The sequence below is a fragment of the Lytechinus pictus genome, chromosome 9 (genome assembly GCF_037042905.1).
Source record: "Lytechinus pictus isolate F3 Inbred chromosome 9, Lp3.0, whole genome shotgun sequence".
Lineage (NCBI taxonomy): Eukaryota > Metazoa > Echinodermata > Echinoidea > Temnopleuroida > Toxopneustidae > Lytechinus > Lytechinus pictus.
Window position 1 is genome coordinate 3,945,043 of NC_087253.1, and position 21,310 is coordinate 3,966,352.

At 36.4% G+C, this 21,310-nt stretch overlaps 1 protein-coding gene across 1 annotated transcript; it reads left to right on the forward strand.

The window, feature by feature from the left end:
* The first annotated feature begins 30 nt into the window (after positions 1–30).
* On the forward strand, positions 31–12,924 carry LOC129268896 (uncharacterized). Its single transcript, XM_064104504.1, has 8 exons — positions 31–197; positions 1,115–1,309; positions 3,859–3,997; positions 5,116–5,273; positions 7,358–7,441; positions 8,903–9,089; positions 10,932–10,991; positions 11,457–12,924. The coding sequence occupies exons 2-8, from the start codon at positions 1,187–1,189 to the stop codon at positions 11,753–11,755; spliced, it is 1,050 nt and encodes a 349-aa protein (XP_063960574.1). The 5' UTR covers positions 31–197; positions 1,115–1,186; the 3' UTR covers positions 11,756–12,924.
* Positions 12,925–21,310: the final 8,386 nt, after the last annotated feature.

A 21,310-nucleotide genomic window follows, 5' to 3' on the forward strand; every position in this document is an offset into this window, starting at 1 on the left:
GATACGCGCATGCGTCCTTCAGGTGATCACGATTGTCAAACAATCGCGTACATATTACATCGCATGATTTTACTGTTCAATGTCCATATTGCATGTAAAGATTAATTAGCCTATATAAATTTCCCGGGATAATTATCATCCTTTTCATTGAAGTCTTGTGCATCTGTTGAGACCAATTTTACGTTTGTGATGAACGGGTATACTGTTCTGAAATTACGAGCTTTTAGTTAGTCAGTGCAGACCATAACTGGCCAAATTTTGTGATTTGTGTACAAATCCTGTGGGAATTGTTTTTTTTTTCAAAGAATAGTCAAAACCCTCATTATTTTTCTTTTTCATCACTGCAATCATTTGATTTGGGGCTAAAAGTTGTTGAATAATGTTCAATATTTTTTCCATAAAAAGAAAAACAAAAAAAATATAATATCAAACAAATACATAAGAAATTAAAAACCAAGAAATACATGAGGAATTTGTTGGCTATCACAATTTGTAATGTTAAAAACCAGTTTATTTAGTAAAAATGGATGTTGATACAGATAATAAGCATATTCTGAGCCATATTTAGTGATTAGGAGTACCACGGTAGTACCACGGTAGTACCACGATAGTACCACGGTTCTACAAGTACTTCAATTGTACCGCGGTACTATTGCAAGAGTACCACGGTAGTACCACGATAGTACCACGGTTCTACAAGTACTTCAATTGTACTGCGGTACTACTGCATAAGTACCACGGAAGTACCACGGTAGTACCACGATAGTACCACGGTTCTACAAGTACTTCAATTGTACTGCGGTACTACTGCATAAGTACCACGGTAGTACCACGATAGTACCACGGTTCTACAAGTACTTCAATTGTACTGCGGTACTACTGCATAAGTACCACGGTAGTACCGCGGTAGTACCGCGGTACTACAAGTACTTCAATTGTACCGCAGTAGTACTGTGGTAGTACCGCAGTAGTACCGCGGTAATCGCAGTACTTTTTTACAAGGGATATCACAGACAAAAGTGACAAGTACGACCTAGCAGCTTATATCTATAAAGACATACAAACTACTCCTTTTTAATAGTAATCGTGTAAAGTTATTACTTTTGTATTTCAGGATGGAATTGTAAGTGATGCTTGGACAACCCTTGAGGATGATGGCATCTTGGAGGATAGGTTGATTCAGCATATGTGGAAGGGTTTCCTAGAGCAGAAGGAAGCGTTAGTCCAGCTCATGGCCAAGTTTGATCTCATCTGTGAGGCTCCGGTAGAGCAGCTCCAACCAGGAGAAGAGGAGAAAGGAGATGTTGAGGTAAATGCTCTTGTCATGTTCATGTGTAAAGTAAGAATTTCAGGGAATGTGCTTTAAGGGGAAAGATGCCTTTAAGCACATAATGAAGCAGGACCCTAGAAACAATTTTTTTTTACTTGGGCCGCTTAATCCCAGGGCCATGTAATGAGGTGAGATATAATAGTAAATTTGCTGAAACCGAAATATCTCTCCTTGATGATTTGGTCTTCTTGCAAAACATTATGAACTGATTTTAATTGAAAGTAGAAGTAGAATTGAAAGTAGTCCCTAGTATTTTGTTGCAAGTCCAAGTCAAGCTGCTTATAAGAAAAATAGGGACTGGAGTAACAGAGCTGCCAAATAGTACGATTTTGTCGTATTCCGTACGATTTTTCACTTAAAATACGACACTAGGATTTTTACAAATAAAATACGATTTTTTGAAAATATAGCTATGGCAAGATCGACATTACAGAGATCCACCTCAGGCAATCATTATTGAAAAATGTTAAGTTTTGGTGGCCCGAATCGGGCAACCAATAATTTTCACAGTAGCGCAATTTTTCTCCCGATTTTGCACGCATTTATCAACTTTTTACAGTTCAAATTGCAACCAATTTGTCATGCGCCCTTTTTGTTGATCTACACACAAATACACACACACATGACAGTACATAGGCTTACCGCTATAGCATACAGTAGCTATAATCCAGCCGGGCGGCCGGCTGGCGTGCGTGAGCTTTGCATGAAACCACTGCAGCTACATGTAGCTATCTGTGCGCTATCAGCCTATTCAGACTCGGGGAGCTATGATACGAAATGTTGCTGCTAAGAAATCTTCCACAGAACTTTGAAAATCTATGTCAAAGTCACATTTTACAACAATGAATTGCCCTTCTACAGTCCATATTACTCAAATCTGGTGTAAACTGACTATTTGCAAGCATTAAAAACAGGAATTATGACCTCTCTTTTGACTCAAAAAGACCGATTTCCAAATGTATTAATACACATAGGTGAGTACATCACAGTCCCATATGTGCATTTGTATGTATGTTGATACTTGGTTTCTTTCGAAGCTGTGTCTTTTCTAGCAAAAAATAAGCAGGCCGTTTTTTTCTTTTTTGTTTATAAATGACTTCTTAAACCACTCTTCAGAAAGAAAATACTTTGGGAAGGCATTTCATTGATATGAAATGTGAATTTTTCAAATATTTTGGCAAACAAAGTAAAGGACTTCTCACACTTTTTTTCCAGATATAACTTTTGCCGTTTTCTTATTTTTTTTAATTTTTTTTTGACAGTGGTTAAACCATATAACCCTTCCCATTGAATATGCCTGATTAAAGAATATGTTTCTACTGAAAAAATAATACAAGCGAAATTAAGGTTATAAAAATTGAAATGCGCCATCCCCAAAAGGTGAGTGAAAATTATTTGCTCAATTGGCTTAAACTGTTGCTACGTACAGCTGTTAAAAATATTTGTAATGGCTTCTCATTTTTACCCCTTCCCCATTTTTTATTAATTTTGTTTTATTAAGTTTTTTTTTCATTTTCTTTTGTTTCTTTTTTTCTTTATTTTTTTTTCTTTTTTACTTCTTTTTCCTGTTCTGTTTTTCTTCATTTTCTTTCTTTTGTTTTATTTCACTTATTTTTTATTATTTTTGTTTTCTTTTTGTAATATTCTTTTAATTTTTTTTTGCTCGTTTCCCACTTTTATGCATTGTTCTAATTTTGCAGCATATTTTTCTGTGATTTTCTCCGCTATAATATGCTGCAAAAGAGAAAACAAAAATAAATGGGATTTGGAGCCTGTATAATCTAGGTTTTAGGATTCAAAGAGGAAGAAAGGAAAAATCATTGTTTTGTACATTTATATGAGTTAGCTTGCACTATTTTTACTATTATGAGTGTGTGTCTATACAGAGATTTTTTTTAAAGTCCACACATCCTGGGAACAATACATTTTACTCTCTTTCAATCATTTCATATTTACAATGATAGAACAATTTATATTTTACCACAAATCAATTAGCAAAGTAAAATAACAGCAAACAAGATTTACATACAAGATGTACAAAATGAAAGTGACTTAGTGGTAGTGGCTGCAGAATTGATATTTCAGAAGTTTGTTGTATTCATTTTTAATGTTTTTCTTTATATTTTTGGGGCCACCAAACTTTAATATCGGGCCATCAAAACAAATAATTTGAAGGTTTTGGTGGCCCGAACGGGCCAGCACTAAAAAAAGTTAATGTAGAACCTTGCTTGTCGGATGTAAAAATTACAGTGAGCACAACAAAATAATGAGATGTATAGTAGGAAAGTACATAACGGGTACGAATAGGATTTTTTGTCTAAAAATAGGATTTTTTGGGTGAAATAATAGGATTTTTTGTCAAGTGTGGTTGGCAGCTCTGGAGTAATGACTCAAATGCAAGCTACACAACTCGAGGCAGCAACTCTGACAATTACCAAATATAAAGAAGTTATTTTGTAAATCTGCTTGAAGGTGAGACTTCAACTTTATCAGTAAATTAATCATCATTTGATTTGTTATTATGATAGGTATCAGATGATGCCGAGAGGAACATCAAGAAGCGCTACTACGTCCCCTCCAGACTGTCCTCCCATTGTTCTCCAGAAGAGATTGGACAGATCAAATCTTCTACCGACTTCTATGTTGACTTCAGAGGCTTTCTACCAGGTTAGCTAGGCCCTGTTGAATAGTAGTTATTATAAAATGGGTGATACGAATGCTAATCAAATGATTGGTTTAAATCTATCGCATGGCCAATCATTTATTTGAGCTAACAAGAAAATGTGCTAATGACTAGTAATAGTAACTACATGTATGGTTTTGAGATAAAGATGGTGATATGAATCCCAATCAAATGAATGGCTGAAATCTATCATGTGACCATTTAGTTTAGATAATATTAGAAAATATGATAATGACTTATATTAATGACTATGCAGCCCCACTTTGGCAAAAGGAAGCAAGTGGCACATCAGTCAAATTTGAGTTATTGTTTTTTCTGAAACACCCATTGTATGTTGCACATTCAGGCAAAATTTGGGAAAGAAATGATCGTTCTATGGAAATTAGATATTGGAGAAAATATGCTGTTAAATTCCATTTAACGAACACACATTGGTCATTTGCAACAAATGATACTTTTGTAACTTGCTTCCTTTTGCCAACGTACGGCAGTATGGTTTTGAGATGAGGACGATGATATAAATCCTAATCAATTGATTGGTTGGCTGAAATCTATCGTGTGACCAATCATTTATTTGAGCTAACAAGAAAACGTGCTAATGACTGGTACTAACGACTATGGTTTTGAGACGAGGATGGTGATACGAATCCTAATCAAGTGAATGGCTGAAATATATCATGCGAACAATCATTTATTTTAGCTGAACAAGAAAATGACTGGTACTGATGACTATGGTTTTGAGACGACGATGATGATACAAATCTGAATCAAATGATTGGCTGGCTGAAATCTACCGCATGACCAGTCATTTATTTTAGCTAACAGGAAGATGTGCTAACGACTGGTACTAATCACTGTTTTTTTGAGATGTGGATCGTGTATCAATTAACAAGAATCCACTTCACTGTCTTATAAAACAAATAATAGGCCTACACATCAGCTTGCTAAGGCATTTAAAATAACCCACGATTGTTACTTTTTAAACAGTCCAAATATAACTGCGAGATCACTACGCCCACACTTATTATTATTATTATTATTATCATTGGTAGTATCATCATCATTATAATTATAACCTATTGCCAATATCTCCTATCCACAGATGGCCTGTTTCATCGTCTAATGACGAGAGCAGTAAGATGGATGACAGAGAAAGACGGTGAATCCGTTATTCTATTCTATCGTCAGATCAGTCTCATGGTGGATGACGAGCACCATGCTTTACTCGAGATGTTACCACCCCATCAAGCGACTATCAAGGTTTGTTACTTCAGTTCCTTGACATCAGGGCCCCATCTTAAAAAGAGTTACGATTGATCCGATCAATTATAACTCTATGGAAATCCATCAGTGTCATAATTTTTTCTACGAAAAATTTGCACAATGTCTGTTTCTATGCAAAGAGAAGCGCGATGAATTTTCAAGAAAAGAATGAATGCATGAATATACATCATAGCTAGAAGATATTTTGAACAAACATGAATAATAGATGTTGACGTCGCTGGCCGTCCATAGTTGCGATTGATCGGATCAATTGTAAATCTTTGTAAGACGGGGCCACGCTCCGGCAACAATTGCACCGATGAAAAATCTACACATAAAACCTAGACTCCAAAACTAACCATAATCCTTGTCCTTACATTATTCTGAACCAAAAACTCTATTACAATCCGAACTCTTGCACAACCCCTCTGAAATATTAAAGGGGGAGTGAACTGTGTGTGGTCTCTCATTGACTGTGTGTTATAAATATATAGTCTTAAAATATTCGTTTCAGATATCTACTAATACTACAGAGAATAAATTGACCTGTAATTGTATTTGTATAGAGAAACTAAAATGTTTTGAGAGGAAAAGTAATTGTTTTGCTACTTGGTAAACATAATTATTGCGGTATAAATGTATGGAGTAGTTAATTAGCATGTTATCATTCAAGTGGGTCTATATTACTAGACTACACTAGCATTATGGGTCAGGAAACTGGCCAGGTATGAGTAGTTGAGGACTCGAGATGGTGCTATTGGTTTGTATCTGCTTTACGAATCTCCCGATTCTCTCCCCCTGTATCTTCGGTTCCATGACATTTGCTCTGGCGACAGTTGCTCCGATGGAAAGTCTGCAAGTCGAGCCAAACATAAAAACTTAACTCCAAACTTGAATAGACCCTAATCCTAATCTTTGACATTCTTCTGAACCAAAAATTCTATTACAAATGCAATCTTAACTCTTACACTACCCCTCTTAAAAATTAAGACAGGAGTACCGGCTTCAAGTCATGTGATTCGAAAAGCAAGGGTTTTAGATATCAGGTGCCCTGTAAAAATGACGTCATTTTAGAGATATTCAATTGATAATTTTGTTGACGACTGGCTTTCATTTATAAGTTTTAGCATAAAAAAGAACAAACTATACTACCCTACCAAGGGGGCTCGTATGATAACACACGGTGAGTTGTATATGGACTATGTGTAAGCTATTGGTGAATTTTAACTTCCGTCAAAGCAGTGATTTTGAGACGAAATTTTAGATTATCGTTACTCCGGGAAGGTATACAACATCAGCCGGTTACCAGCGGAGTAAGGTGCCGTTGACATGGTTGGGCTCGAATCATCAGCATAGAAGATCATTTATTTCAAATGTCATGTATTCCTTCATTTTGCCGATAATCTTGATATCGGTAAATCATTCAGGGTGAGGGTCACGATCATCCAAATTAATTCAGGATTCAAAGGGTTAAGCTTTAGATTTGCGACACAAGTCCTGTGAAACGCTCATTGCAAAACAAGAAACCTCTTATGTGCAAAATGACTTTGAAATTATTATCATAATGGAAATGATTGACAGTCAAACCACCAAATGGAAATGATTTTTACATAATCATAATAATGATAGTTCTTGTATACCGCATATCACATTATGACATAACATCCCTATTTGCTTCCAAAGAACTTGGATATTATTACCCTGGCTTTAGCTCCGCAGCCTTTTACAGTGCAGAAGCATGTCATGGAATGAATTTCTGCCAGAAAGTCATTCACGTCACCTGGGTGGAGTGCAGCACAATGTGGACAAATTTCTTGCTGAAGGAAATTAACACATGGCTGTGATTCGAACCCACGACGCTCTTGTTTCAAAAGCAGAAGACCAATGCCCAGGGCCGCAATGCTTTACAAGAAGCCAATGCCAAAAGTTTGACTTACAGGTAAGCCAACCTTGCAAAGCTACATCCTTTCAACTGGGGAAAAAAATTTGTGGCCACTAAAGGCAGGTTTTTCACTATAGACAGGTAGCCGCTTACACAGGTTTGTCTGTATTTTTATTTTGTTTTATCTTTGATGTTTCAGGTGACTGTATTCCAAGCCGCAGTTGCAGATTCCGATGGTGAAAATGATAATCATCAACCTCCCTCTCCAAGTGCTGTCAAAGACGTGAGTAAAGATAGGTTCATTGGTAATAGAAAACGAAAATTGTCAATAAAGGCCTAGCTGTCACGTCATTCCGTGCAAGCCTTGCGGGTGAGTTGCAAATGAATGCGTGCAACTAACGCACAACAAAGTTTTGAGCATGTTCAAAACTTTTCTGCATGTGACTTATGTGCGTTGCTGTGGGCAACTGCGTGCGAGATATAATTATAATCATGATTTCTTATTGAGCGCACACACTGTCCAGAGACGCTCATGGCACTAGCCCAGCAACAGTTCCTTTGGTTATAATACAAACAACAAGAAATATAAACAAATAAAAAAGAGATCTTAACAAATACAGCCGAGTACATAATTTCAAAAAGAACAGTTTTGTATCGCCCTCTGGAATTCCTAGCTAGATCCTGGGCAACCTGCGGGTAGCAAAAAAGTCCCCCGTACGTGACACACAAGGCTTGCACAGAAGAATGTAACAGGGTCTTAACACAGGTTTAAGATAATCTCAAATTGTCAGAATCCCACTGAAAGATTTATGAGAGAGAAGGTCTTGGGAGTGTTTCATTAAGCATCTTGTCTGTGAGAAATCACTGACAGAAAAATCAGATGCATGGATTTCAGTAGCTTGTAACAGTTTTTTTTTAGGTTTTTACATCAATTGCTTCTTGATATTTCACTCGTGCCTTTGAATAGCTGTCACTTCTGATACTCACCATTTTTCCGAAATATGGGGCATGGTGGCTCAGTGGAAGAGCGCCTCGTAAATTGGAGGTCTGGGATCAAATTCCCTCCGAGTCATACCAGAGACTTATAAAAAAGGGACCTTCTGCTTTCTTGCTAGGCGCTCAGCATTAATTGTTAGATCGAAGAAGGGTAATGATATCATATTATGTTATGTAGGGCCCACTGGAAGAGTAATTTCCTATTAAAGGTATTGTTTAACTTTGTGAGCAGCCGATTTAAAAAATTCTCAAACCAAGATGAAACATGTGTACAAGTGCATGTATTAGAACTAATAAACCCTGAAAACAACCATTATTGAGAATGAAAAGCTAAAACTACAAGGCAAACCCCGATTTTTTAAATAGGTGTCTTATAGACGCCTAAATAGTACACATAAGTGTATGGGATGAAATTAAGATGGTGTTTTCGGTCACTATATATTTCAATTTTTGAAGCACTAAATTATGATTTTTGAACGCAATTTTTTCTTGGCTTCATTTTTGTAACGTATCACAGACACAGGTGACAAGTGTGACCTTCTAGCTCAGATTTTTTAAAAGTCAAACCAATGTTAACCAATCACTTTAAACCAAAGTGATATCCTGAGTAAATAAAACAACATTATAATTGTTATTATTATTATTGGTGTTGTTGCTGTTATTATTATTAGTAGTAGTAGTATTGTGATTTTTATTATTATTTTAATTATTGCTATTATTATTAATAACCCTGATGCATTTTTTTCAGGTAATGGACTTTGTAACAAGGACCCTAGATAGTCTTCGTCAGCACTGGGCGAAGAGGATCCAGTACGACATCTGTTTCCTCTGCCCAAGGTGTAGTAAGAAGAAACTATTCCAAGACTGTTTCAAGCGGAAGTCACTCCAGTGTGGGTTACATAGGATCCCCACTACTTCGGTCAAGTCCAAGTTCGGTAGGTTGAGTGACCGAAGGGGTCCATGGGAGGGGGGGGGCACTCACAGACATCGGTGGTACAGGGATGTGCCGCTTTGATGGCCCCCTCATTTTCAGTTCTCTAGATACTCCCATTGACAGAAGGCCCCCCCTCCCTGTTCATAAGACCCTGTTGCAAAACATCTCTGTTCCAAAGCCCTGCCATAATTGTCCTGCGTGAGCACTGCAAAGCTAGCTACATGCACAGCTACACGAATCCCTCCATACCACGCCGCTAGCGCCATACATGGCTAGCACCCACGTGCACAGTGGTTAGTGCGCCCCGTAACTAGTACTTTGATCCCTTCCGTAGACCCTGTTCTTCACACCACCCAGTATATATTTAGTTCCCAAGACCCCGTATTTTACCCTTATAGTCAGTTCCTTAGTTCCTCATATCAGTGTGTTGTGAGGCACACTTGAACCACATGCACAGCATTAGTGTGCACCGTAACTAGCACTTTGATCCCTTCCGTAGACCCTGTTCTTCACACCACCCAGTATATATTTAGTTCCCAAGACCCCGTATTTTACCCTTATAGTCAGTTCCTTAGTTCCTCATATCAGTGTGTTGTGAGGCACACTAGAACCACATGCACAGCATTAGTGCGCACCGTAACTAGTACTTTGATCCCTTCCGTAGACCCTGTTCTTCACATCACCCAGTATATATTTAGTTCCCAAGACCCTGTATTTTACCCTTGTAGTCAGTTCCTTAGTTCCTCATATCAGGGTGTTTGTGAGGCACACTAGAACCACATGCACAGCATTAGTGCGCACCGTAACTAGTTCTACGATCCCGTTCCGTAGACCCTGTTTTCACACCACCCAGTTTGTTCCCAAGACCCTGTATTTTACCCTTGTAGTCAGTTCCTTATTTCTTCCTATCAGGGTGTTGTGAGGCACGCCCCCATCAAAATATAACTTTGTGAAGGTATATGTTTCAGTGAATAACTGCACACCACAGATCCTAAGCTCAGAGGTGGACTGAATGAGATATTAGACAGGGAATCAATTCCTTGTAAGTTTGCGAGGTTCTTAAAAAAAAATTCATTATGGGGATATCTGTAAGATATTGTGGGGGTAGGTGAGCAATTCTTCATTCTTTTATTGAATATTTTATTCAAAGACAAATTATTTCGTATAATTTTTATTGAAAAATTAAATTTTGGCGACAATGGAAGAAAATTTATTTTTATTTGAATAAATGAGTGAAAATATATATTCTGAAAATAGCCGCCTAAAGGACAACTAACATTCAGTTTTCAACGGGATATATACAAACATATAAAAACATACAATAACATAGGGAATTATGTCTATCCCAGAATATGCGACACTTGATCGAAGGTGGTTTAAGATTTGGTTATAAATGATGCAGTTATGGTATTTATTGAAATAATCATTGTCACAGTCAATTGCCTAACTACAAATGATCCTTATATTGTATAGAAACTGGGAGATAGCTTTAAAAACTGGCATATTGAAGCTTTAGGAGTAGTGAATTGATAGAAATATATATTGAATACATTATACTGAATATAGAGAACTAGTGCATACAATGTTGAGTATATAATAACAAACATACCTGATAAAGATCAAAAAGAGAAAAAGAAGACGAATAATCAGTGATAAAGGAGAAGAAAGGAGGAAAGAAAGTAAATTGAAGCAAACATACAAACGACAGCAATGCTATTATTCATAATGAACATTCAAAAGTAATGCAAATTCACTACATCATGAATATAAAGATCTTCACTATATTACCAATATACCAATGTTTTCCCCCATTTGGCTTGATTTTAATCAATTTTGATTACAGGTATACCTCAAGAGGGAGTGGATTCAGGGACTGAAAGTCCAATGATGTCTAGGAGATCAAGTAAGTATTTATTCTATTTTCTGCATTTTTCAGTTCAGATTTCTGTATTGTTTTTTATAAGTGAATCATTAACTCTTACTTACAAGCACATTGAAAGAATGACAATCCTAAACCTAACCCTCTGTCTTTTGATAACTCAGACAAGAGCAACTGTTGTGACACCAAATGTTCAGAATGTCTTGCCTTTCTTGAAAAAAATGTCATACATTTGACTCACACTAATCACTCTTCACTCAAAATTGGCTTTGTGAAACCTTAATCACTATTGAGAATTGCAAATGTGCAGATTTATATTACATTCCATTATTTGTTGTTCATCTTGACTCTAGCTCATCCATATATATTTTTCAAACTATCTAAGAGGGTAGAAATTCATTATCAATTTTAAGAGTGAGTGTTGAATACTTTTTTCAAACTTTATAAAAGTGATATATCTTTAATATCTTCCTTTGATATCCTTAACAGCTTGTAAAGAGAGCAGGGTACTATGCGACCTTGACTTAAGTGATCTTGCGGGGAAGATAGGACAGGAGTGGCGTCGCCTGGGAATCAGGCTTGGGTTAAACCAGGCAGACATTGATCATGTCACGGAGGACAATTCAAATGCGGTGGATTGTATTCTTGCAATGCTGAGACTGTGGAAGCAGCGGTCATCTTGTAGGGGAAATGAGAGACGGATGATTGAGGATCTTTGTTTGGCATTGGAAAACTGTGACAGGAAAGATCTTGTAGGCGAGATCAGAGAAGCGGCGGGATTGGGATAGCTGTAACATCCAAGCAAGAGTTGATGGTATCGTTGATTGCATTACTGTCTGGTTAAAAAAAGGTTGGATGAGTTCTGTTTTAATTTTTGGTGAAATTCCGTGTGAATATTCAAAGCTATATAGCCAGCCATTTTTTTCTAAGGTGTCTTTCAAAGAGTGGACAAGAAATCGCACATAGGTCGGCTCATCACATCACCAACTTGAACGCCTGACTACCACTTCGTACCAGCCCTGGCCGGGGAATGGGGTGAACACAACCTGCAGGGGCCTGTCTTACAAAGAGTTACAACTGATCCAATCAATCGTAACTCTATGGAAATCCACCAGTGTCATTAATTTCCTTTTACGGGCAATTTCCTTTACGCGCAACCAATTATCCATTTGTTTTGCTTTGCGTATATATACGGCCAATTTTCCATTTCTTTGATTCTTGTCACACAGCACTTTAGTTATCCATTTCCTTTGTTTTGCATCACGAGCGATCAATTGTTATTCATATACTCCAATTCACGTCACCATGCAACCAACAATCCATTTCTTCTTGTTCACTTGCCATCCATTTCCAATTTTTTCAGATCGTCTCTTTGCCATTACTATTAATTTCAAATTTCCGGTTCCGGAAATTTTCTTCATCTACAATCTCCAATTTCCTCAAACCCATTAATTTGTCATTTCTGGGGAGTAAATTGATTATTACCCAAGAATGTCTGGGATAGATGTAATCCACCTGAGATCTGTTATCTGTAGTCGTTCCGATATGATTAAAGCTCAGTAAAAATGAACTGTGTTCCTAATACACAGGGGGAGATAAATATCTCGCAACACGTACATTCATAAGCATAGGTGACAACTTCACCTATGCTAACGAATGCACATTTTGCGTTTCAATCTCAAAAAGTAGTACAAATTACTAGACGCCTCATAGTCCATACATGTAAATGTTGCTAAGTTTTTAATAACTAGTGGTATACATATTCTTATTAAGTAATATTTGGGCATTTCGGTCAAATTTTGATAAAAAATTCAGCTAATCATGTGACACATAGAATTTTGATCTGCCTTACAAAGAATCACTAGCGTACCTACGGGGGGAGCCACAACCCATACAAAAGACATATAACTGCCCTCCCTGACGAGCTTAAAATACCTTCTTTGCCCCCCCCCCCCCCTGACGTGCTTGAAGACCTTTTTTTTTTTTTTTTTTTTTTTTTTTTTTTTTTTTTGCTTGTCAAATTGTTTCTGGTACGAAAACCTTTATTTTTGTATTGAAGACCTTTTTTTTTTTTTTTTTTGGCTTGTCATATTTTTGGGCGGCCGATTTTGCCCCCCCCCCTGTGGAAAATCCTAGGTACGCCACTGCAAAGAATCATTATGTGGAGCATGTCATTAAACAGTGGACAGTGATTTTCAATGACTATTTGTTATAAGGTGCTGAAATCCTTGCACCTCATTGGATCAGAGCAATTAAATTGCAGTGAAAATCAATAATTGTTTCCTGAAATGCTTTCTATGTCTTGACCAGAGTACCTCAGTAGAAATAAATATTAACAAAAATGAAAGGGAATAATTCTGAATATTATGCCTGAAAATCTTTCTTTAGTCTCAAATTACATAAACAGTACTCAATAAACGGGGTTAACTTTCAATTTTACCTTTTATTGATGTTTGTATATCAGTTTCCAGCAACATTCTCTTTGATATAGGGGTGAACTATTTGTTTTTAAAAAATGTAATCAAAGCAATTTTCAATCGCGCATTACATTGGCTACATTTATTTCTAAGTTTTCACTTATGTGGAGAACTATATTTATCTACAAGTATGCAACAAATACCATGTTTACACGCTGCATCGGCTCGCGTTTCAGAATCGCGAGCTGATGCAGAATCTGCTTTTTTGTTGCGTGTAAACGCAATTAACTTGCATCAGCTCTCGGTGCAGGTTCGGCAATTTTGCACCACCAAAGTAGTAGGTTCAGAACCACGAGCCGATGCAGAATCTGCTTTTTTTCTACATGTAGAAAGCCGATTCTGCATTGGCAATTGGCGCGCATTTTATTTACTTAACAATTATGACGTACTTGTAAGCGCACGGATCCAGCGTTGTCTTTATTATAATGTATATTGTTGGTGAGAGGATCATTTCAGGTTTTTGCCACGCGAGTCGATTCTGCACCGCGAGCTGTGACAGCGTGTAAACGCAGTGCAAGATAAACCAAAAGCCGGTGCACGTGTAAACACGGTAAAAGTAATGTACCTTATGTGCACATCTGTGTGTGAGTTTAGATGCAGCCAATATGCAATGATGGAGCATGATGTTGGAAGTAATTGTTTCAAGTGATAACTTTTTTTTGTAAAGTGCAATTCTCGGGAAGATGTTCATATTTTTTTTTCAGGTGTGAATGTGTGTAAGATTTACTGGTATGCATGTATAGAATTACGTGCTTTCACCATTTGCCTTTTCTAGAAGAGCTTCCTTAATCACAACTGTCCTGCTAGAAAGAACAGTTTTCCACAATGTGTTGAACAGTATGGATTACAATGTGAAACTTCTTCCTTTTTACATTTTAATAGTGGGCAATTCCATAAAATGTGTACGTCCGAACCCTGATATGTGGGACCTTCATGAAACATTCTGTCTCTGATTTCTTGTTCTTTTGACATTCCGTAATGTTCTCAAAGGAACTTTATGACTTGGTCAGTTTCAGTCAGTCCGCAAGCCCTGAAAAAGTAGCTTCTTTTATCCAAGTGATATTCATGACAAGAGGGTTTTTGCATAGTTAATGAGCTTGGTGCGAACCAAAACACCTCTTTTTATTCGGCCATTGCTGCTCTAAATATTGACCAAATTTCATGTTTTTGGTATCTTTGTAAAGAAGAAGAATCATTCTTTTAGGTCATGTGTTTGGATTTTTAAAAGAATGTAATTGTAATATAGGAAAAACTTTTGATCTAAAACATGAAACAAAATTTTTTTTTTCATGCAACAAAAGTTGTTGTTTTCACACTTAATTTCTGTTTAGGCACAAATGATTTTTAAATCATGATAAAGCTGAAGATCTAAGCTTTAATATGATATAATTTTTATAAGAAGATGTATTTTAGATGGGTCAGCAGCCAGCTTTTCATAGGCCAAGTACATTTTGCAGCTCAAAAACAAGAATACTGCGCTCTGATTGGTCATAGACCACACATCCACGCAAATTCCAATGTTCCCCACACTGGGCCTCTGCAAGGTCACACTCACCATGTGGTAATCTCTTCAAATTACCCGCGCCTGTTTGTTTTGAAAACAGTATTCAGCCAATCAGAACTCTGGATTTTATGTTACTCAGAAATTTCAGAAATCTCGTCTTGCATCTTGATGGAAATAACTGGCTGCTGACCCATCTAAAAGATGCCACATATCAAGAGTGACATTGTAAGAAAGTATAGAGTTTGAGCTTTCTGATGATATAAATAATGTTGGTGCCTAAAACACAAAATGTTGCACAATTTGCAAGTGAAAACAGAGGAAGAAAATTCTGTTTGATGCATCTTTTCAGGTAAAAAATTCACTCATCTATCAAAATATTTCATTCAAAAGAAATGACCAATATAAAAGGGTAACATTTACTCTTGCCCATGGTACAAAAATAATCAATATTACTCAAGGAGAAAGTGGTTAAATTCTTTGAGAAAGAAAGTCTCACAATTCACGAGATTTTGCAGGGACATGAATTCAGCCACGAGAGGACTTGGATAAATCTTGCTCATTTGCTCATTAACACAGGGGCTTGCGGACTGACTGGTTTATAAAGTGAAGCAAGACTTGAGAAAAATGGGGGTCGGACGTACAAAAAGGTTGATCATTTTATGGAATTGCCCTAACTTGCATCCTCACATAGTCGATTATGGAAAAACTGTGGAAACCAAATTGCTAAATTTGAGCATGTTAAAAGTGTAAGTCACATTTTGATACATTCCACCGTGTGAACACACCATGAAGAGTCACACTGTCAAGGTGTCCAGTGTGAAAATATCTTCACACTGATAAATTTTAGCATTTGAACTTTAGTGTACATCTCCACACAGTTAATTATGTGAAAACACTGCAGGTCCTCGTGCCTTTGAAGTGACCACAGTGTGAAATTACATCCACACTGTTCAATTTTAACATGTTAACAATGTGAATCATAATCTGATGTATTCCATTTTATTGACACACTGTAGAGATGACCACAGTATGAGATTTTGTCCAGACAGGTTGATCATTTTAACAGTATAAGTCACATCGTCATATAGTACTTTATGTGAACACACTGTGAACACTGAAAGTGTCAAGGATCGGAGTGCATTTACAAGGTGTTTAAAGTGTTGTTAACTGTGGAATGCTATGAAAAACCTTTGCACTGTTCATTTTGAGCATTTTAAATCACATTATTATGTGAAAACACTGTTGGCACTCAAACTGTAGAAGCATCCAGTGTGAAATTTTCTCCATACTGTTCAATTTGAGCATTTTAACAGTGTTAATAATATGTTCACATAGTCCATTATGTGAACACACTGCATGTGGGCACTTACACTTTGTGTCCACAGTGGGAAATTATCTTTACACTGCTAAAATTTAGGCATGTTATTGTTAATGGTGTACCACATCTTGATATAGTCACACGCTGCAAACACTGAAAATGTCAAAGATTTGAGTGTGTTAACACACTGTGCTCAAAGTGGTGTTTACACTGTGGAATGCTCTATAAACCCTTCTTCACACTCTTAATTTTTAGCATTTTAAAAGAGCGTAATCACCTATTCACATAGTCTATCATGTGAAAACACTATGGGCACTCACTGTAAACATATCCAGTGTGAAATAACCTCCACATTTATACATATGGGCATATTAATGATGTGAATCCTATCTCCGCATAATCCACTAAGCAAATACTCTGTGAATACACTGGATATACTGTTCTTCCTAGTAGGTGTAATTGGTTGTTTTCAATTTAAATTGACACAAATAGGCCTATTTTTTCATTGCTGTACCTTTCAAAAGTTTTGTATCAGAAATAAAGGTTGAATTTATATAGAAATTCACCATTTTGAAACTTTTATGGAAACCAGCAATTTGACAGTTTGTATTACATTGTATTACAAGTGTCACTTTAGTACTTTTCTCAAAATATGAATATTAGCAATGGATACAATAATGGATACAACGATGTCTTTCATTTTCTTCTAAAGTCGTTCTTCTTGTGTACTTTATTACTTCTAGCTCTCTGTTTGCCAAATTATTTTGGTCAAACCACAAGATTTAATCATCTTAGGCTCTATTCTGTAGTCCAGGCTAGTCTAACACTGTGCTAAATTATGGAAAGCCAAAAATGTCACAATACTGTCTATATTGTTACCCTGCTCTTTCATTGTGCCTTAATAGTGAAGAAAACTATTATTATTTTGTTATTCAGTTTTGAATGATGGAATTGTCAAAATGAACTGATACAAACATTGTTAGATATGTCACAATTGGCTGTCCATAGTTAAACCACATCTTCAGACCAGTTTTAATTGAACCCGATGTCAGAATACATTACAGGGGCCGCGGAAACGGGGGGGGGGGGGGCTGCGGGGCTTTAGCCCCTGCCTTCTTTTCAAAAACCATGTACAAAAACGTAAAAATTACCATCTGATTTATTAATATGATTTATGATTTTATTGCATGGTCGGCCCCCCCCCCCCCCCCCACTTTCAAAACCGTTCCGCGGCCCCTGTATGACATTGTCTTTGAATCTTACTTGGGTATTTTCAACGTGAATTATTGCTAACATGCATGTGCTTTATGATGTTTTTTAAAGTCAGAGGAAACGCTGGGCACATGTGGATGAGATATCTGTATAATGTATTTACGGTATCAAGAAATGTGTGCCTAAGCAATGGAGACATTCAAATCTAAACTGAAGTCTTATCTTTTTTAACAGTATTATAGTTATTGGGACTTTGACACTCATCCGAACTCTCATTCTTTCTTTTCTTGTGCGCCTCTGAAAATAATATTTCTAGATAGATGGCGCTATATAAATGCCTATTATTATTATTTATTATTATTTAAACAAGAAAAATATATGCTGCCCCAAAGTTGACCCTCATAATTTGGTCCAACTATTCACATATTTCGTTTTATGAGTATTGTATGTAGGAGAATGATATTGATATGAATGCCTCCATTTGATTTATCATGAAATTTAACTGATGAGTGCCATGATCATCGAAAGGTGGACCTACAGGTTATGTGCTTAATGAGTAGCCACTATTATTATTGGTTCCATTACATTTGCTCTGGCGACAATTGTTCCTATGGAAAATCTGCAGGTTAAAGGGATTGTTTAACTTTGTGACCAGCTGATTTAAAAAATTCTCAAACTGAGTTGAAACGTGCGTATGAGTGCCTGTATTTGTCCTCAAAAACCCTGAAACAGACCACAATATAGGATGAAAAACTCTAATTTAGATACAAGTAGCAATTTATTAGCCTGATTTTGAGAACCGTCTAGTAGACGGGTTCAGCTTATGACCAGTTTTCTCCAATTTAAAAAGTCCGTTGGCTATTTTGACTGTCTTCTGTTGTGTGTATCTCCTATACACACACACTATTAGCTGCACAGTACATTCAGTGTATACCTTGTACACACTGTATGTAGGTCATGCTGTGTTCATCTAGAATTAATGTGTTGTGGTGCACAGATTCCCTGTATACACATAGTCATTGAAACCAACTCCCAATTATTTCAAACTTTGGTTTACATCTCCAAGGTTTAAAATTGATCCTGTAAATATAATACTTTGAAACTTTTGGGATGGTATTTTTACACTATAAGCCTAATGTTTAGCCCATTTTCAGGAACCAAAAGGAGAATTTTTAAAATCAGAACAAAGTGAAATGATCACTTTAAGCCAAACATGAAATCTAAACTCCATGGCCCGTATTCTGAAGTCGGGTTTAACTTAGACTTAGGTTTTAAGTTGTGGTTTAAGTATGGTCAGCCAATTGTTACATAAATCACTAACAGGAGAGATATACTATTTCAGCTCGTTTGGCTCTCAAATCATTCATAATTGTCTAGGAAGTATAAATTGATTATTGTCTTCACCATCGATGAATCAGGAAAGAGCACAGTAAACATAGGAAACGTACAACGTAATAAAAACTTTTGATACTTTTGGCTTCCCATACTTAAACCACAACTTTAAAACCTGAGGTTAAGTTAAACCTGACTTCAGAATACGGGCCCATGAGTAAATAAACCCTAATCCTTATCTTTACATTACTGTGAACCAAAGACTCTATTACAATCCTAACTCTAATGTAATCCTATGCCCGTTGAGGTATCAAGACCGGAGCAAATGTCGCAGGAGCAAATGTTGTAGCACATTATCATTTTTATTATTATTATGAATATTCAAGATTGTAAATAATATATTACACATTGTTATCCAAACGTTCTTTCAGCTGTATGATTTTATTTTTCTTAAGAGCTTTAACGTTTCAGAAATTCTTTTTTTTTTCATTTGGACACCAAAAGCTGTAAGCAAAAATGATTTAGTATTATTTTGCATAAAATAAAAAAGGTTATTCTGTGTTATTCTGCTTTTCAAATGGTTTGTTGTCCAACTGGCAGAAGGGTACCAGAATATATCCATACTTCAACCCCCAGCCATTCCGGTTGGTCAGACAGAGAAGTGTGTGTTAACTCTTGTGCGTACCATACTTTTCTTGTAGCTTGTGCTTGTGCTCTTTTGCCAGCAGCACAGGAATTGAAAATTGCTGCACATCTTACCACCACCCTTCTTGCCAGGCAAGGCGACAAATTTGGCTGTGATATGTGTTGTTGCTTTTATGATTATATTTTGTTACAATGACATGCCATAAATAGATACTTGTTGTGCCCATCGTTGAAGTTCGACTTGTATTGATAAAAAACTATTTGAATAAACATGATTCCATTGAAGTCATATGGGCAGTACAGTATTCAGTTCATTATACAGTGCGTCCCAGAAAAAACGAAACCGAGATTTAGCGATGATTTATCATAACTTAATCACAAATACAATAGACAAGTGACCTACCAATGTAAAGCTTAGAATCTCCTCTTTCATTTGATATTACTGATATTAATTCACGCATTAGTGAGCAAAAACAATTTGAAGAAAAGATACCAAAAACTAATTTGGCGGGGGGTATCTGAATTTCAAAAAGAAAATCACATGCCTAAAAAGTTCAATATCTGCTATTTTATTTGATACCTTAATCACAAAAAATGGTCAAGAAGTAAAAAAGTTATGTTCCCTCGAAACAATGCTTGTATTTCCATAATTTCTTTAAATAAACGTGTTTTCACCGGTTTCCCACAGAAGCTATCGCATGGTTAACAAAAGATTTAATGCATGGCTGATCGTCAACAAAGCGGAGTGTCAATTGAGTTTCAACGCTAGCCTGTAGAACCTCTTAATTTTATGAAATTATTGAAATTCAAGCCTTATTTCAAATAACCAGAACTTTGTTATTTCTTGATAATTTTCTGTAATTGAGGTATCAAATTAAAGAGTAGATATTGAACATTTTTAAAATGTGGTTTTCTATTTGATACCGAGATACAGCCCCCCAAATGACTTTTTGGTATCCCCTCTTCAAATTGTTTTTGCTCACCCATGGGTGAATGAAAAATAATCTAAGTAATTTCAGATGAAAGAGGAGATTCTAAGCTTTACAATGGTAGGTCATTTGTCTATTGTATTTGTGATTAAGTTATGATAAATCATCGATAAATCTCGGTTTCGTTTTTTGTGGGACGCACTGTATATCCCTCCAAGTATGCTATCATTCAAATTCATAGAATGGTATCATGCATAAGTAATTACCGACGCATAGACAGCCATGTATCGGTAAATGCTTAATATGCATGGTTGTTTTAAAAAATGTTTTTTTTTTTTTTTACCAAAAAATTCCACCATTCTATAAAGCAAATTATGCACAGGTTTGTTGTGCATCGGTAAGACTAGTGAGCATGCATTAACTATGGAAACTAGTCTAAACTCGCTCGGCTGCGCCTCTTGGGTTTACCACTTCCATAGTTACATGTACCTACAGATGCACTCACATCTGTGCATCATTTGTTTTATATTGTTTTTTAATTATCTTCAGCTGATCATGGAGTGAGTTGTACTGCTGCCAATTGTTTATGTGCATACGTGAATTCATAGTGGTCTGATTCAATCAGTCATTCAATTTAATTAAAGGAGAATGAAACTCTTGGAGCAAGTTAGCTTTTGTGAAAGCAGAAAAATCAAAGAATAAGATCAACAAAAGTTCGAGTAAAATAGGACTAGCAATAGAAGAGTTATGAGCATTTGAATGTCGAGATCACTAATGCTATGGAGATCCTCCCGTTGGCAATGCGACCAAGATCTATGATGTCACAGATGAACAACTCTCCCCTTTTGGACACTGAAAATATACCCCAAAATATCTCTTTTTGCTCATTCGAATCATATGACAAACGATTCATCAATGATATAATG

Bases quoted from the DNA above. Each gene is read 5' to 3' on its own strand.
- LOC129268896 (XM_064104504.1), top strand. From the start codon at position 1,187: ATGTGGAAGGGTTTCCTAGAGCAGAAGGAAGCGTTAGTCCAGCTCATG. The intron at 1,310-3,858 runs GTAAATGCTCTT...TTATTATGATAG, and splicing joins AGGAGAAAGGAGATGTTGAG to GTATCAGATGATGCCGAGAG. The intron at 5,274-7,357 runs GTTTGTTACTTC...TTGATGTTTCAG, and splicing joins CCCATCAAGCGACTATCAAG to GTGACTGTATTCCAAGCCGC.